Here is a 13,936-nt window from a genome sequence, read left to right as displayed (position 1 = left end):
TATTCGTCCATCAAATCCGATTGAAAATGATGGTTTTGTGCTATTGAAACATTTTCAACATTTGGCAACTCTTGCTAGCAAAGCTCATCCTAATTTTTAAAACATCGAGGGTTTCACCTTACAGAATGCTATCATACCATGTGCGTTCACAAGGAGGTGTTTTTAAGTTGAGCCTCATGAAAATGTAACACAATTTCAAACTAGGGTGGGTAGGACGCATAGGAGAGAGAAAAAAGGAAGAAGGATGACAAGGGATGTGTTTTTCATTCTAATAATTCGATATAGAAAGAAAAGCGCAAGCACACTCTATGTAGTCGATGCACTATATACTCTAGTGTATGTAGTGCAATCACTACAATGATAATTGTATTTACAAGCAATCACTTGGAGTGCTAGCTAGTAGTCCCTATGATGGCTACCTTTAATCCATTATAGTATATTGCCAAAATATAGCATTGTTAGCACATAAATGTATGTCTATCAAGCCTATCATGAGATCTGAGACTAATTCTTTTCTTGGTTTAGAACGAGCGAGTATGAATTGAGGACAAAAGTAAAATGGTGTAGCTGGTATATGCTTCGTAAGAATTGTAATTTGAGTGAGCAGTCCCTTCTTTGTAAATTGTATTTTTTATTGTTAAGAAAAAAGTAAAAGTTTTCCTTTTCTAAGCCCTCGTTAAGCCATGTGTCATGATTGTAGGTGTTGATCTTTATGAAGATCCAAGGGTTTGAAACGTGCTTTCTAGAAAAGCAACCTTTTGTGAGCTCTCCTTAAGCCACGTGTACAATTTTAGGCCCTTGATTTTAGATTGATCTAAAGGACTAAAACACTCCTTCTAAAGTTGACCCAAAAGCATACTTTTTTATTCATTCTTCCCACAAATCTATTATAAAAGGAGGGAGATAATTGCATGTTTTCTTTCTTGCCATCAATTGATTGAGTAATTGTTGGACAAAGCTCACGATCTTGCTACTGAAACTCCAATTGGATAATAGTGAGGATTCAGGTCCAATTTGGAGTTAGAGCCATGACGGAAAGGCTACCTACTGCAACCGAGTTTTTTTTGCAACCTAGTTTTTTTGGGGGTGAAAAGTGAGTTGCTTTATATTACAAGATACATCAAGAGAACCGAAAACAATCACATACTGATGGAAGCCAACGTCACTTCACAAGGACATGAAGCTCTTAACGATAAAAACGTCCGGTTGCAGCCCTTCGGCTTCCTACTCTGTTCCGCAACCATCATCCTGCAGCTCATAGCGTTATCGCACTCCATCCCTGCTCTTGGAAAGCTATGGCGGAGCTCACCTTTCGATGTTTTATATCTCTTCTTTGTATTGTCCTTGCCATCTTCTGGATCCCCAATTCTAATTAGACTCATCTCCATCAACCCCGAACCATTTTATCCATCATATAGCCTTCAAGCTCGCTTCTCTGTCATGCTGCCTGTCGATCACCCCAGATCGGGCCCCAAAGATCGTAACTTCCACAAACGTACAGGAGCTGCTCCTACATTCCCCACTTGCGATGACATACGCCCAGCACTCAGCTGGCAGCACCGCCCCCTTTCTCCTGCTTGCTGTGTCGCCCAAGAGAGCATGCATGAGCCGCACGAACGTCAGCTTGAGGATCGGAGGAGAAGTTCAAGCAGCGATACAAGGCCCGATCTAGACATTGCACAGACGCCCACTCCTCCGCCGGCATGTGGCTCCCCTGGCCCGTGGCATGGGCGTTCGGTATCCTCGTCGACTGTCGCCGATGAGGAAGACATCAACCCTGACATGTTCCTCGAGCAACCCAACACGGTATGCTTAGGGCATCTTTCACTCACCCCGACTGCAGGTAAAGTCTACAGTGATCAGAAGCTTAAAGTGTCATTCTTCCCTCATCTCACTCTAGCTTGTCTATGCAGGTGTCGCTAAGAAACAAAGGACCGCACGTGGATGCCCGGAAGCCACACAAGCGGGACCCAAAATGGATGACATCATCTTTGAATCGTGGCGTACCTACCACTGCACTGGAGACAATGGAGGGATCGTCTGGAAATGCTTCTGGGGATCCACTTCATGTTTGTTTTTCGTTAAAGCATTTGCCATCAAACAGTCCGAGGGCTTCGAGCTCCACAAATTATCAATCAGGTCCTCCTGATACTGATTTGAGAAATCCAACAATTGTGACATCACCAACGCTGTTCTGTGCAGACCAGGAGAGCAGTGTTTTCCAGCTTTCCCCAGGTGATGTAAAATTGGAAACATGACTTGAAATTTTTGGCCTGTAGTTCTGAGTTGTATATTATCTCCGAACTCTATTCTATTGAGAAGGGTACTTGCTTATCTGGTTCTTGTATGTGAACACCAATTGAGCGCAGGCTGAACCCACATAAAAAAGAGCGTGGACAAGACATGCTGTTCAAAAGTTAATATTGACTAATGTCTTATGTATGCCATTTCAGTTTCTCTGGGCAGATTGTGGGAAGACACGATCGCTTCAGAAGACGCACAAAAACTGCAGGACCTTTTAAACTTGGGTTTTAGTGCATGTGGTGAAGAGGCACATATGAAAGTAAGCTAGAAGTCCCTGTTCCGTCAATATATGGCTGAAATGTAATGGTCCTACAATTGAGTAGCATGCTAGTTCTTTTTTTCACGTGTGACTTTACATTAGACTTGAAATGCATGGTTTCACATGCATGCTAACATGTGAGAATTCTGATTACTTGAAATTGATATCAGAACCCGCCGTTAGTTCTTGCTGTTCTCACTGGAAACGACGTTCTGGTTAAGTTGCTACTGACAGCAGGTGCCGACATAAACTGCATTGACTCTGAAAATCGAACACCCCTGCATCATGCTGCAGCTGCTGGACATAGGTGTGTATGAGGAACTTACCGTCAGATTCCATGAAGAAGTTATCTGAACTGATTCTTTATGTGCTACTTACAGGAACCTTGTAAAGCTATTGTTAGTAGCTGGTGCCAATCTCTATGCCAGAACAAAACAAGGCTTATTCCCTCTGCAGCTTGCTACTGATGGCCCCACACACCAATTACTTAGCCAGCGTATAAGGTTGGACATGGAGAATCCTACGGCGCACTCTCGGATGGGCTTGTCATGTAAATATTCATCTTTCAATATTGGCAAGTACCAACAGCTAGACCGTCACTACAGATCTGAGCATCTCATTAGAAACCGAAAAGGTAGTGCCACAGACCTAGAGAGTGCAGTGGCAGGTAATAAAAGACAAACAGTATCAGATCCTTTGATTCAGGGTTCCAAAACAAGTTCTTTTCCTTTAAAGAATAGCTTGGACAATACAGAATTTCCAAGTATGATGGCTTTTCAACAACCTTTGGGAGTTTTTGATGTCCAGCTTCCGTTCTGTACTCATGCATCAGTATCCGAACTGGAAACAGATTTAAATTATCTAACAAAAGGAAGATATTCCAAGGAAACCTCTATGAGCGTATGTGCATTAAAAAATGTTCTTGATGTGAAGCAAACCACACAACCACAAAAAGTATCTTTGCAGAATGAATCTAATGATAGACCTAATAGTCAAAATGCAACAGAAACTACGAAGAGAGAATTAGAACCAGGACAGATGATGTATAGTTTTGGAGGGAATGACTCAGATAGAGAAAGCTGTCATATGCTGGTTCCTGACCATGACCACTGCATGGATGAAGTCAGAAACAGGCTAGGTTCTTTATCCCATGTGTTACCAAAGGACAGAGATGATATCAGTGGCAAAGATCAGAGGCTTAACTCACAAGGATTTTTATATGCTGCAGAAGGAAAACTTCAAAAAGATCAAAAAACTACTAAACAGGTCATCCACAGTAATTTTTTGCGAGAGCGAAAGACAGGCTTCAAGTCTGCAATAGATGAAATTTTAAAGGACAGTAAAATGAACGAACCAGAAGCCAATTGGAATTCAATGCTGCACAAAAGCTTCGAGAGCAAATTATTTCTTAAGGATAGTAATTACACTCCTTTAAAAGAGTTTGGAGAAATTTTATCTAGTAAAGCAGGACAATACTATATAGAGGGAACAGGTACCAGCCCATGTCCTGTTATCACAGTAGCAGGACAATTTAAAATCTAAAACATGAATCTTTTGACTAATGGAAAAAGCTGTAATATTTGTTGCAGATCTAAAAGAGACCTCTGTATCTGGTATATCTGCTGGAAAGGATACAGCTGGGTTGAATCAGATTCTGGAAGAAAAGGCTCAAGATGGAACTTTTGTCCCTGACAATATTCAATGTCTAGAAAATTTTATGAATGAATCAAATAAAGGTACAGAAGAAAAAGGGCCACATAAAAATGTTGCCGCTGTGGACGAAGCAGACACAGATATGGAGAATAGCATACTTCTACGGTCTGATAATAGCACAATTCCACTGTCCATGCTGAAAACTGAATCAAACACAAAATTGAAAGAAAGAAAGCAAGTGAAGTTTGTTCCACCTTCAGAGGATGATTTGTCACTTATTCGCAAAGATTGGTATGATGCTGCACGTGCTGGATGTATTGGGTGTGGGACTGAAGGTTGTGGGGGCCATTGTCTTCCTCAAAATGCATGTTTTAGAAAAGAGCAGGAAGACTTAAACAATGAATCAACCATCCTGAGATCAGATAACCTATTTACAAAGGCAGAGACGAAGAAAACAGGGAATTTCGGGTGGAAGAGAGGAGAGCTTCTTGGTGAAGGTGCTTATGGAAAGGTACAATAGAGCGTGCTCAAAAAAAATCCCCAGATAATGACTGTCTCTGCTAATCCAGTCACATACAGTTATTTTTATGCCAGTTAAAAGCCAATCGTACAATATGCTGGTCTGTAGGTTCAAATTTTGCCCTTGAGAAACTTGATATATTTCTGCATTAGGTCTTAATAGTATCTTTTGTGACCATCTTTTGATTGTTACTCTATGCTGATAAATTTCTTACTAAATCCAGCTCTTTAAGATTATCATTCTCTGCAGGGAATTTGATGTAGTGTTTTTAGAGGGTCTGTATGAGGGTTATGATTCCTTTATGTAGTTTTGGTTGGGGCTCACGACAGGGGTTTCAATTCCTATGTGTAGTTTTTTATAGCAATCCATTGAATAGAGGAATTGTCTTTCAATGCATAGTAAGAGGTCTGAGCCTACACAAGAACAAGCAGAGCACATTATGAAAGCTTTTAGACAGAAAAAACAGTCGAACCAAAACCGGTTAAACCAAAAGGATTATAAAAAATGGTCAAACTGAGCTAGATGACATAATGCTAGCTTTTTCCTGCACATACAAGGACATGGTGGATTCACTATATGTGTTCATCTTGCCCATGGGCGTGCTTACAGAACATCATCGCAGACACTAGACCTCTCACCAACATGCACATACCAGTGGAGTTATTTCATTTATATCAACCGTGGCATTGCTCCATAAGCACCGGCTTCTCAGGATCATGACACGTATGCAGAGTCTTCCGAGAGACTACAACTGGGGGATGGTGGCCTGGTTAACAAAGGGAGGACATGCGTTCCAAATTGATGAGATCTCTCTAGCCTACCGGATACAGGGTCAGAGCATCCAGAGGATAGCACTCCACAAGGTAGTCCCTCCTGACAGCCTAGTTCCTCCTCCTAGGGAATACAGCATTTGGGAGGTGGTAGCTAGCATCACGGCATGGAACATTTGGGTGGCTCGTTGCAGTCTTGTGATAGGTGAGCACCCGGTTCCACCCTCGGCTACCCTAGTCGCCATCTGGCAGTCATATACACACTATAGTCCACCTAGGAGCGTGGGACTCCAAGATCCAGGGCGACTATCGAGAGGTGTGCATGTTTCTGTAAGGCTTGGCCTACAGGAGTTTTCTACATCTTCACCCTGCGAGGGATTCGCTGGTTGTACAGTCCCCCCACTTGGCTGTTAGCCCCAGTACCAGAGATCCCCTAGGCAGTGAGCTGGGTTTCTCTGTAACAGGCCGGTTTTTTCTTTCAGCCTTTTCCTAGTTTTTTTCCATACTCAGCACCTTTGGGGTTGCTGTTTTGTATGAAGTCTTTTAGCATTAATAGAAGGTTCCTTTCTTTGCCCAAAAAAAAAAGAAAGCACTGGCTTGACCACATACCCTTATAATGGATTCTAGGACACTTTCGTGGGATCATGCCATCTGTGCCATGTCCACAAGCATGTGGGATTGATTGTCTGAATTCCTTGACAACAAAGCTGGAGTTAATGCTCCAGCTCGGCTCCACCTTCTATATTTACCTCATATCGTACCTATAGGCTCTAATGTAAGATCTGTTGCTAGGACTATTGGAGAGAGTTGCCCATAAAGATTCATGTTGCCCTTGTTCATAGTTACCAGGTGAAGGCACATGGTGGAGAAGGGGGAGAGAGAGGGTAGGCTAGGGAGAGAGATAATGATACTCAAAGAAAGACATAATGAAATGGAAATGAAATGACTAAGCAATAAACAAATGAAAGTACTCACATGTAGACCAAAGAGCTCGTAGGCTTGATACTTAATTGATTTGACACTAGACAAGTATAGCTCTTATATAAAAGCAACACACACATATGAACAACTATGCATATGGGATAGCTCCCAATGTGACACGTGGCATCCATAGGACACACTAGGCTAGAACTCACACTAGAACACACCCGACTAACTCAACTTGGCTTCATATTCTAACACCCTCCCATGAAGGCAAGGTGAGAGACTACTGGAAAGGAGCCAAGAATAGAACATGACAATGATGGTCATCGAACTATGCAATAATAGTCTAGAACTAGACATGGCTCCCATGTTGACATGACCCTAGCATTCCTGAAACGTCTGATCTCTACAAGTAAACACAAGAAACACACCAAACATGAGGAATCTGAGCAAGCTGCTCACCACCCAACCATGACACCCGCGGGATGCAATACCGAATCAGGAGATGTTCCCTCCGAGCCACTAGCTGAGCGACTGGCATGAACTCCCAACCAGATCCTAACCAGCCTGGTGTCCCATACCACCAGGTGGCACCTAGATGCGTGGGATCTGTTGCTGGGCCTTGGGCTATGCTAAGATGCAGGCACACGTCCACGACTCAATCCAGGATCATACCTAGCACCTGGGAACGAGACTTGCTCCCATCAGCTCCCTGAGAACTGAACCTTATATACTCGGTTCCAATGCGCCAAAAATAGCGAAGACCTCTACCTGGTTCGTACCCTTGCTACTCAACTCGAGAATCAAGCCTCCCCGGGCTACCTGAGCTAGTGTTGTGTACCCTAGTACACGTTAGATACCAATCCGCGCACATGACATACTTCCCCTCCTCTAAGAACTCACTCTTGAGTTCAGTAAAAAACCCAGTAATGTCATCTGGAGGTTAGGTAATGTCTCCCATGTTGCATCCTCCTCAACATGATCCTTCCCTTGATCTTGTATTCTGTGATAGTTCTATAACGAATCTATCTTTCACAAAATTCAAGAATACTCTCAGGTTCGTGTGGAATAAAAGTCAAATATGTAACTTCTACTATTTCCTAAGGAGAAACAAGTTGATCATCCACACTTAGTAAGTGTTTCAGTCTGTTGACATGAAACACTGGATGTACTTTAACATCAACAGGCAATTCTCGTTTATATGCAACTGGTCCAATTCTTTTAATAATCTTGAAAGGACCACAGTATCTGGGGGATAATTTTGGAACCAAACCAGTACTTACGCTCTTGGATTCCTTGGGAATACGTAAATACCATCGTATGCCTCAGGCACACCTTGGTTTCTATGTGTGAGTGCTAGAGGCACAGTTAGGTGCCCATAAGCACAGTTAGGTGGTGGAGAGCCACATAGGATGATTGAGAGAATCTAGGAGCAGATTGAGGAGATGATTGTGGAGCTCTGAAGTCATCAGTGATGTAAGCAAGCATGTATGAGGTGCCTACTTAAGGACCTCACTCTTCTTCATTCTATAAGGAAGTAATGCAAGTATTCTGAGTTTGTGTCCACTCTTTCCTTTCCTTTCAGTTTACCAACAACAGAGGGCGCAACAGAGCTTCACGGGGAGGAGCAGCAGCTCGATACACACCTCTTTCTCAGTTTTCATGCCTTCCTTTTTCACTACTGTGGCAGAGATACTTGGTTGGACGATGTCTTTCTTATTCAGCCACAGTCCCTCCTCTTCTCTTGGTCGAACAGGAGGTAGCAGATGCCTATTCATGCACGCATTGACAGATTCTATGTAGATGATTGGGCGCTAGACAAAGGTGGATCGGTATACATTGTTGTTGGGGTTTCCACTTCAAACCACTTTCCTGTTGTGCTGGCTATCTCAGAGCCTCACATGAGAGGCCGTCTGCCAGCATCAGGATTCTGGATGCCTTGTATACAGAGGACATTACTGAGGCAGCCTTGCAGATTTGGGTTTCTCACGTCCAGGGTGAGCAGTGATCTCCATCACATGTAGCTACCGTCCTTTTTGGTATTAGCGACTTTTACCACTCCGTTGCTAGTACCAGGAGACGAGATATTCTCAGACGTGAGATTGGTATTCACCAACAGTTGGCAGCTTTGCAAAGGGAAGAGCAAAAACGGCCTTCAGATGCTTGGATTCAAGAGCGCCTTGCTACAGCAAGGGCTCATCAGCAGGTATTGCTTGATCAGAGATGCTTGATCGGAGAGCAGAGTATGCCTTTCATGCACGGGAGTCCTTCTAGATTCAGATGGGTGGTAGAGTCAATAAACAATTGCTCCTCTCCCCGTGAGCTCTGCTGCCCCCCCCCTCTCTCCTCTCTCAGCCATCCCCATCTCCCTCTCCCTCACCCTCGCCGCCCCCCCTCTCCCTTCCCTCGCCAGCCCCCTCTCCCTCTCTCCCTCTCTCCTCCTCTCCCTCTCTCCTCGCCAGCCCCCTCTCCCTCCTCCCTCACCCTCCCACTCCCCTTCCTCCTCCCCGCCCTCCCTCTCCTCCACCCGCTAGCCCCCCCCCCCCCGCCCTCCTCCTCCACCCCGGCCCCCTCCCTCCTTCTCCCCCACCCACCCTCTCCCCCTCCGCCAGCCCCCTCTCCCTCCCCGCCAACCCCCTCCCCTATCCCTCACCTTCCGCTTCCCTTCCTCCTCCCCACCCTCCCTCTCGTCCACCCGCCAGCACCCCCACCCCCCTCCTCCACCCCCGCCCCCTCCCTCCTTCTCCCCCGCCCACCCTCTCTCCCTCCGCTAGCCCCCTCTCCCTCCCCGCCAACCCCCTCTCCCTCCTCCCTCACCCTCCCGCTCCCCTTCCTCCTCCCTGTTGGAAAACTAAAGGAAAAGAGTAGAGTGAACACAAACTCAGAATACTTGCATTACTTCCATTGTAGAATGAAGAAGAGTGAGGTCCTTAAGTAGGCACCTCATACATGCTCACTGACATCACTGATGACCTCAGAGCTAAGGAAAAGAGTAGAGTGAACACAAACTCAAAATACTTGCATTACTTCCATTGTAGAATGAAGAAGAGTGAGGTCCTTAAGTAGGCACCTCATACATGCTCACTGACATCACTGATGACCTCAGAGCTCCACAATCATCTCCTCAATCTGCTCCTAGATTCTCTCAATCATCCTATGTGGCTCTCCACCACCTAACTGTGCTTGTGGGCACCTAACTGTGCCTCTAGCACTCACACATAGAAACATAAGGTGTGCCTGAGGCATACACCTTGAGATATCCCAACAAACCCCCCCTCAAGGGAATGCCTCAGGCTATGTCAAGGATACATCTAGTCTCATAGTTTCTCATGCCATCTCATGGTGGTCAAGGATAAATCTATGGCTAGGTTCTCATGCTAGCAAGGGTTCCCATGGGTGTAAGGTAAACAAAAAGGGATACAAAAAGACCTTCCAATGGTTATCTCCCCTGCATGTACATGCACACAATGTCTGCAGGAGGTACCATGGAGCAAAACATACACATGGCCTATATCATAAGGTGACCAGAGGTGTTTACAAAACACACAAAACACAATAGTTTATTTTCATTCATTTTGGAGGACTATCCAGGTTGAGTACCTTGACATAAAAAGAGAGATCTGGAGCATACATAGAGATGTTTAAAATGCATAATCTTCATGGGATGCCTCATCTTGTGGAGGCTCAACTGTAAGTAGATTTGCATTTTCTTTCTTTGCTTTGGCTCTGCAAAACTTCTCATTATGGTTGTTCTTGCCACAGTGCTTGCATGGATTAATTTTGAAGCAGTCCTTTGAAAGGTGATTTGTCTTTCCACAATGATTGCAAGGAGTATACTTGCCCTTCTGGACTTTTATAGCATAAGCAGTGTCATTGCCTTTCCTGAGCTCCATATGCCTTTCTTCTTCTTGGAGAGCAGAGATAATACCTTCAAGATTAGGATTAGGAAGATTTTTCAAAGTGGTAACTATGTGATCATAATCTTCAGGCATGCTCTTAAGTAACACTGCCATAGCATCATCTGGAGAAATAGGAGAGTTGATAGAAGCTAATTGAGTGATAAGACTCCGCATATAGTTGACATGAGCTGCTGAAGTAGTACCACTAGTCATCTTCAATTCAAAGAAAGAGATTTTAAGTGATAGTTTAGAGATGTGAGAGCTAGCACCAAAAATCATGTCAAGCTTCTGCCAAGCTTCTGAAGGAGACTCCAAGTCAGAGATATGGTGTATATAATCATCTCCTAAAGCAAGAGCAATGATACCATATGCTTTTTCTTCTCTAGCTGGATCCCTTGCCGGTCGTGTCGGAGTTGAGGATTCTCCAGCATTGGAGGCCGTAGAAGAAGCGGTAGGAGTAGGTTTGACAAGTCCCCATAGGTTCTCCCTCATCAATGCAAATTTCACCTTCATCTGCCATGTATGGAAGCCCTTTCCATTGAACTTTTCTAGATTCAATAGGGTAGCCATGAGAGGGTCTAACCCAGATATTGGGCAGTGTCTATCTCTCTTACAAGGCAAAAAAATAACTGAAAGACTTCCAAAATATGAGCACTTGATGTAGCAAAGACTAGTGACCAATATTCAAACAATGATGCTTCTTCTTACATGCTTCACAGAGGTGGCTTAAAATGAGAACTTTCCAATAAAAACCAGGTCTAGTAATTCAAAACAAAACTGAAGCCACACTTGTACTGAAGTTATTGAAAGCTTCAAAAGACCAGAAATGCTAGAGTAGCATTTTATGTAGCATCATCTTCAAAAGCTTGTCAAAACTGTCAAAACTAAAGAGCTGAACTTGGAGGGCTTATAGCTCACTCTTCAAAGCAAAAGAAAGAGGGGTTTCTGAGGCAAAAGAGAGCTGGTATACCACAGTAGATCCTCTGGGAAGAAGAGGCGCAAAAACGCGTCAGGTCGCCTTCTCTTCCTTCTACAAAGTCGACTGGTTTTTCTCTGTTTTCTCCTTCAATATGCAGCCATTGCTGCTCAGATTTCAGCACAAGGTAGCCCAAGGTATGGAGAAGCTTCCCCTAAAAGGAATTAGAGAAAGAAGGAGCAGGCGCAGAGAAAACGCAGGAAGAGAAATCGACGAAAACCGTGTAATGGCGACCAGCAGAGATGGAGGTTCTTCAATTCCTTGCAGCCGGAAGTTCGCCCCTTCAAGGTGGATCTCCAGCAGGAAGGGCGTGGGAAATAGTTGAGAACCTGAGGAGAACAGGCTTAAGCAAATTTTGGGAAGAAGAGGGAGAGATGGTGAAGAAGAAGAAGAAGAAGAAGATGATGATGATGTGGCAGAAATGGGCTCAAGGGGGATCAAATGGCTCTGATACCATGTTGGAAAACTGAAGGAAAAGAGTAGAGTGAACACAAACTCAGAATACTTGCATTACTTCCATTGTAGAATGAAGAAGAGTGAGGTCCTTAAGTAGGCACCTCATACATGCTCACTGACATCACTGATGACCTCAGAGCTCCACAATCATCTCCTCAATCTGCTCCTAGATTCTCTCAATCATCCTATGTGGCTCTCCACCACCTAACTGTGCTTGTGGGCACCTAACTGTGCCTCTAGCACTTCACATAGAAACATAAGGTGTGCATGAGGCATACACCTTGAGATATCCCAACACTCCCCGCCCTCCCTCTCCTCCTCCCACCAGCCCTCCACCCCGGCCCCCTCCCTCCTTCTCCCCCGCCCTCCCTCTCCCCCTACCCGCCTTTCCTCTCCCCCTTGCCAGCCCCCTCGCCCGCTCTCCCACCTGCCCCCTCCCCCGCGCCCCGCCCCCTCCTTTCCTCTCCCCCGCCCACCCTCTCTCTCCTAGCCAGCCCCCTCCCCCCCCCCTCCCTTCCTAACCCGAAGCTCCCCTCTGCCTCCCCCCACCTCCTCTCCCCCGCCCCCCTCCTCCCCCCCGCTGTTGCCTCCCCGCCTCCTCTCCTCCTCTTCCCCTCTCTCTTACCCTCTCATGTTCTCCTTCCTCCAGCGCCCATGTTCCAGGGTGTCGTGAGCAGCAGTTTCACAGACGAAACTTTTTTAGTGTTTGAATCGGCCTTTTCACATCAATTGGCGAATGGATCCCCACTCAGCCAATCTTCATCCACTTCCACCGGCCGCGAGAACCATCATTTTTTTAGAAGACAAGTTGCAGCAGCTCAAGAAAGATGTGGAACTAGAGGGATCCACATCACTTTTTGCCTGCATCTTTGGGTCACACCCTTCTAGATCACAGGCTAGAGACTGGATGCTGGCGGCATTACCAAGAGATCTTGCCCCACACCTCAGAGATGTTCAACTTTTGGGACGTGGATTCTTCCAAGTGGTTTTGACTCCCACGAGTCCACAGCCCTTGTCCTCTGGCTTTGGGTCGAGAAGGATTTTTCTTTTGCCCTACACATCGGGCTTCGATCCGATCGAGGAGGACAGTCAGGTCACATCACTGTTCATTAGATTTCCTGGTCTTCCTCAGGTCTACCATTGACTTCTTGCTACTATTGGAGCCACATTCGGAGTGGTCACTGAGATTCCCCCCCCTTCCTGGCATGCCTTCTTCCTCGGCAGAGGCAGTCAGAGCGGATGGGGTGCCTCGAGTCAGGAGCACCTTGCCACACCAAGGGCTCATATATAAATATTGTTGGATTAGAGAGTAGAGTATGCCTTTCATGCATGGGAATCCTTTTGAATTCAGATGGGTGGCAAGGTCAACAAACACTTTTTCTCTACTCATGAGCCCAGACATAGTAGAGATAGTGTCTCCTAGCTTGTTGACTCGGACGGGGTGTTACAGTCAGATCCTGATGCCGTCATGCATGTAGCTTCAGATTTTTCTGCATCCCTTTTTACAAAAGATCCGGGCACACATGCCACAGATGATGCCAGAGAGGTTATTTGGTAGTGTATCCCTGTATTGGTGAAGGATGAGATGTATGTTTCTCTTGATGCACCTTTCACCAATGCGGAATTAAAGATTGCATTACTTGCCCAGGTTCAGATGGACTTACCCCTTCTTTTTTTATTACTTTTTGGGAGCAGATTGGTAATCACATTACATCAGCCCTGCAGGGCGTGTGGGACTCTGGTGAGATTCCTGACTCACTTACAGATGGTCTCATTCATCTCATTTCAAAGGGAGGTAATAGGAATCTAGTGTCACAATGGAGACCCATCACTCTATTGGGCACTTTTTACAAGATTCTAGCGAAAGTGATCAGTCAGCAACTACGGGTTTTTCTTCCAGATTTGATTCATGACACACAGACAGGGTTTGTGCATGGCAAAAGTAATTTCGATAATATTTTCTCATTTTGGGAGGCCTCAAAATGGGCCATGTAGAGCCGCCAAAGGTTGGCCATTCTACTCTTGGACTTTGAGAAAGCTTATGACAGAGTAGACTGGGATTTTTTAGAGGGTACTCTATCTCGCTTTGGTTTTTCAGACGCATGGATTAGAGGAGTATCCTCTCTCTACAGATCAGACCATAGCGAGGTGTTTATTGGGGGGGTAAGAGGGGAC

At 45.2% G+C, this 13,936-nt stretch overlaps 1 protein-coding gene across 1 annotated transcript in view; it reads left to right on the top strand.

Annotated features, from left to right (window-relative positions):
- Positions 1-1,149: 1,149 nt before the first annotated feature.
- Positions 1,150-13,936, top strand: part of LOC147894239 (uncharacterized) — a 143,726-nt gene continuing 130,939 nt past the window's right edge. The window contains exons 1-6 of the mRNA XM_087384702.1: positions 1,150-1,806; positions 1,914-2,235; positions 2,454-2,563; positions 2,734-2,870; positions 2,944-4,055; positions 4,153-4,727. Of these exons, the coding sequence (XP_087240828.1) occupies positions 1,150-1,806; positions 1,914-2,235; positions 2,454-2,563; positions 2,734-2,870; positions 2,944-4,055; positions 4,153-4,727 (2,913 nt within the window). The remainder of the gene's footprint in view (positions 1,807-1,913; positions 2,236-2,453; positions 2,564-2,733; positions 2,871-2,943; positions 4,056-4,152; positions 4,728-13,936) is intronic.

This window comes from Dipteris shenzhenensis, chromosome 14, assembly GCF_047967505.1.
Source record: "Dipteris shenzhenensis isolate YYH24624 ecotype China chromosome 14, Dip_SZ_1.0, whole genome shotgun sequence".
NCBI lineage: Eukaryota > Viridiplantae > Streptophyta > Polypodiopsida > Gleicheniales > Dipteridaceae > Dipteris > Dipteris shenzhenensis.
The sequence above is the reverse complement of the archived record's forward strand: the minus strand, read 5'-3'. Positions and strand labels throughout refer to the sequence as shown.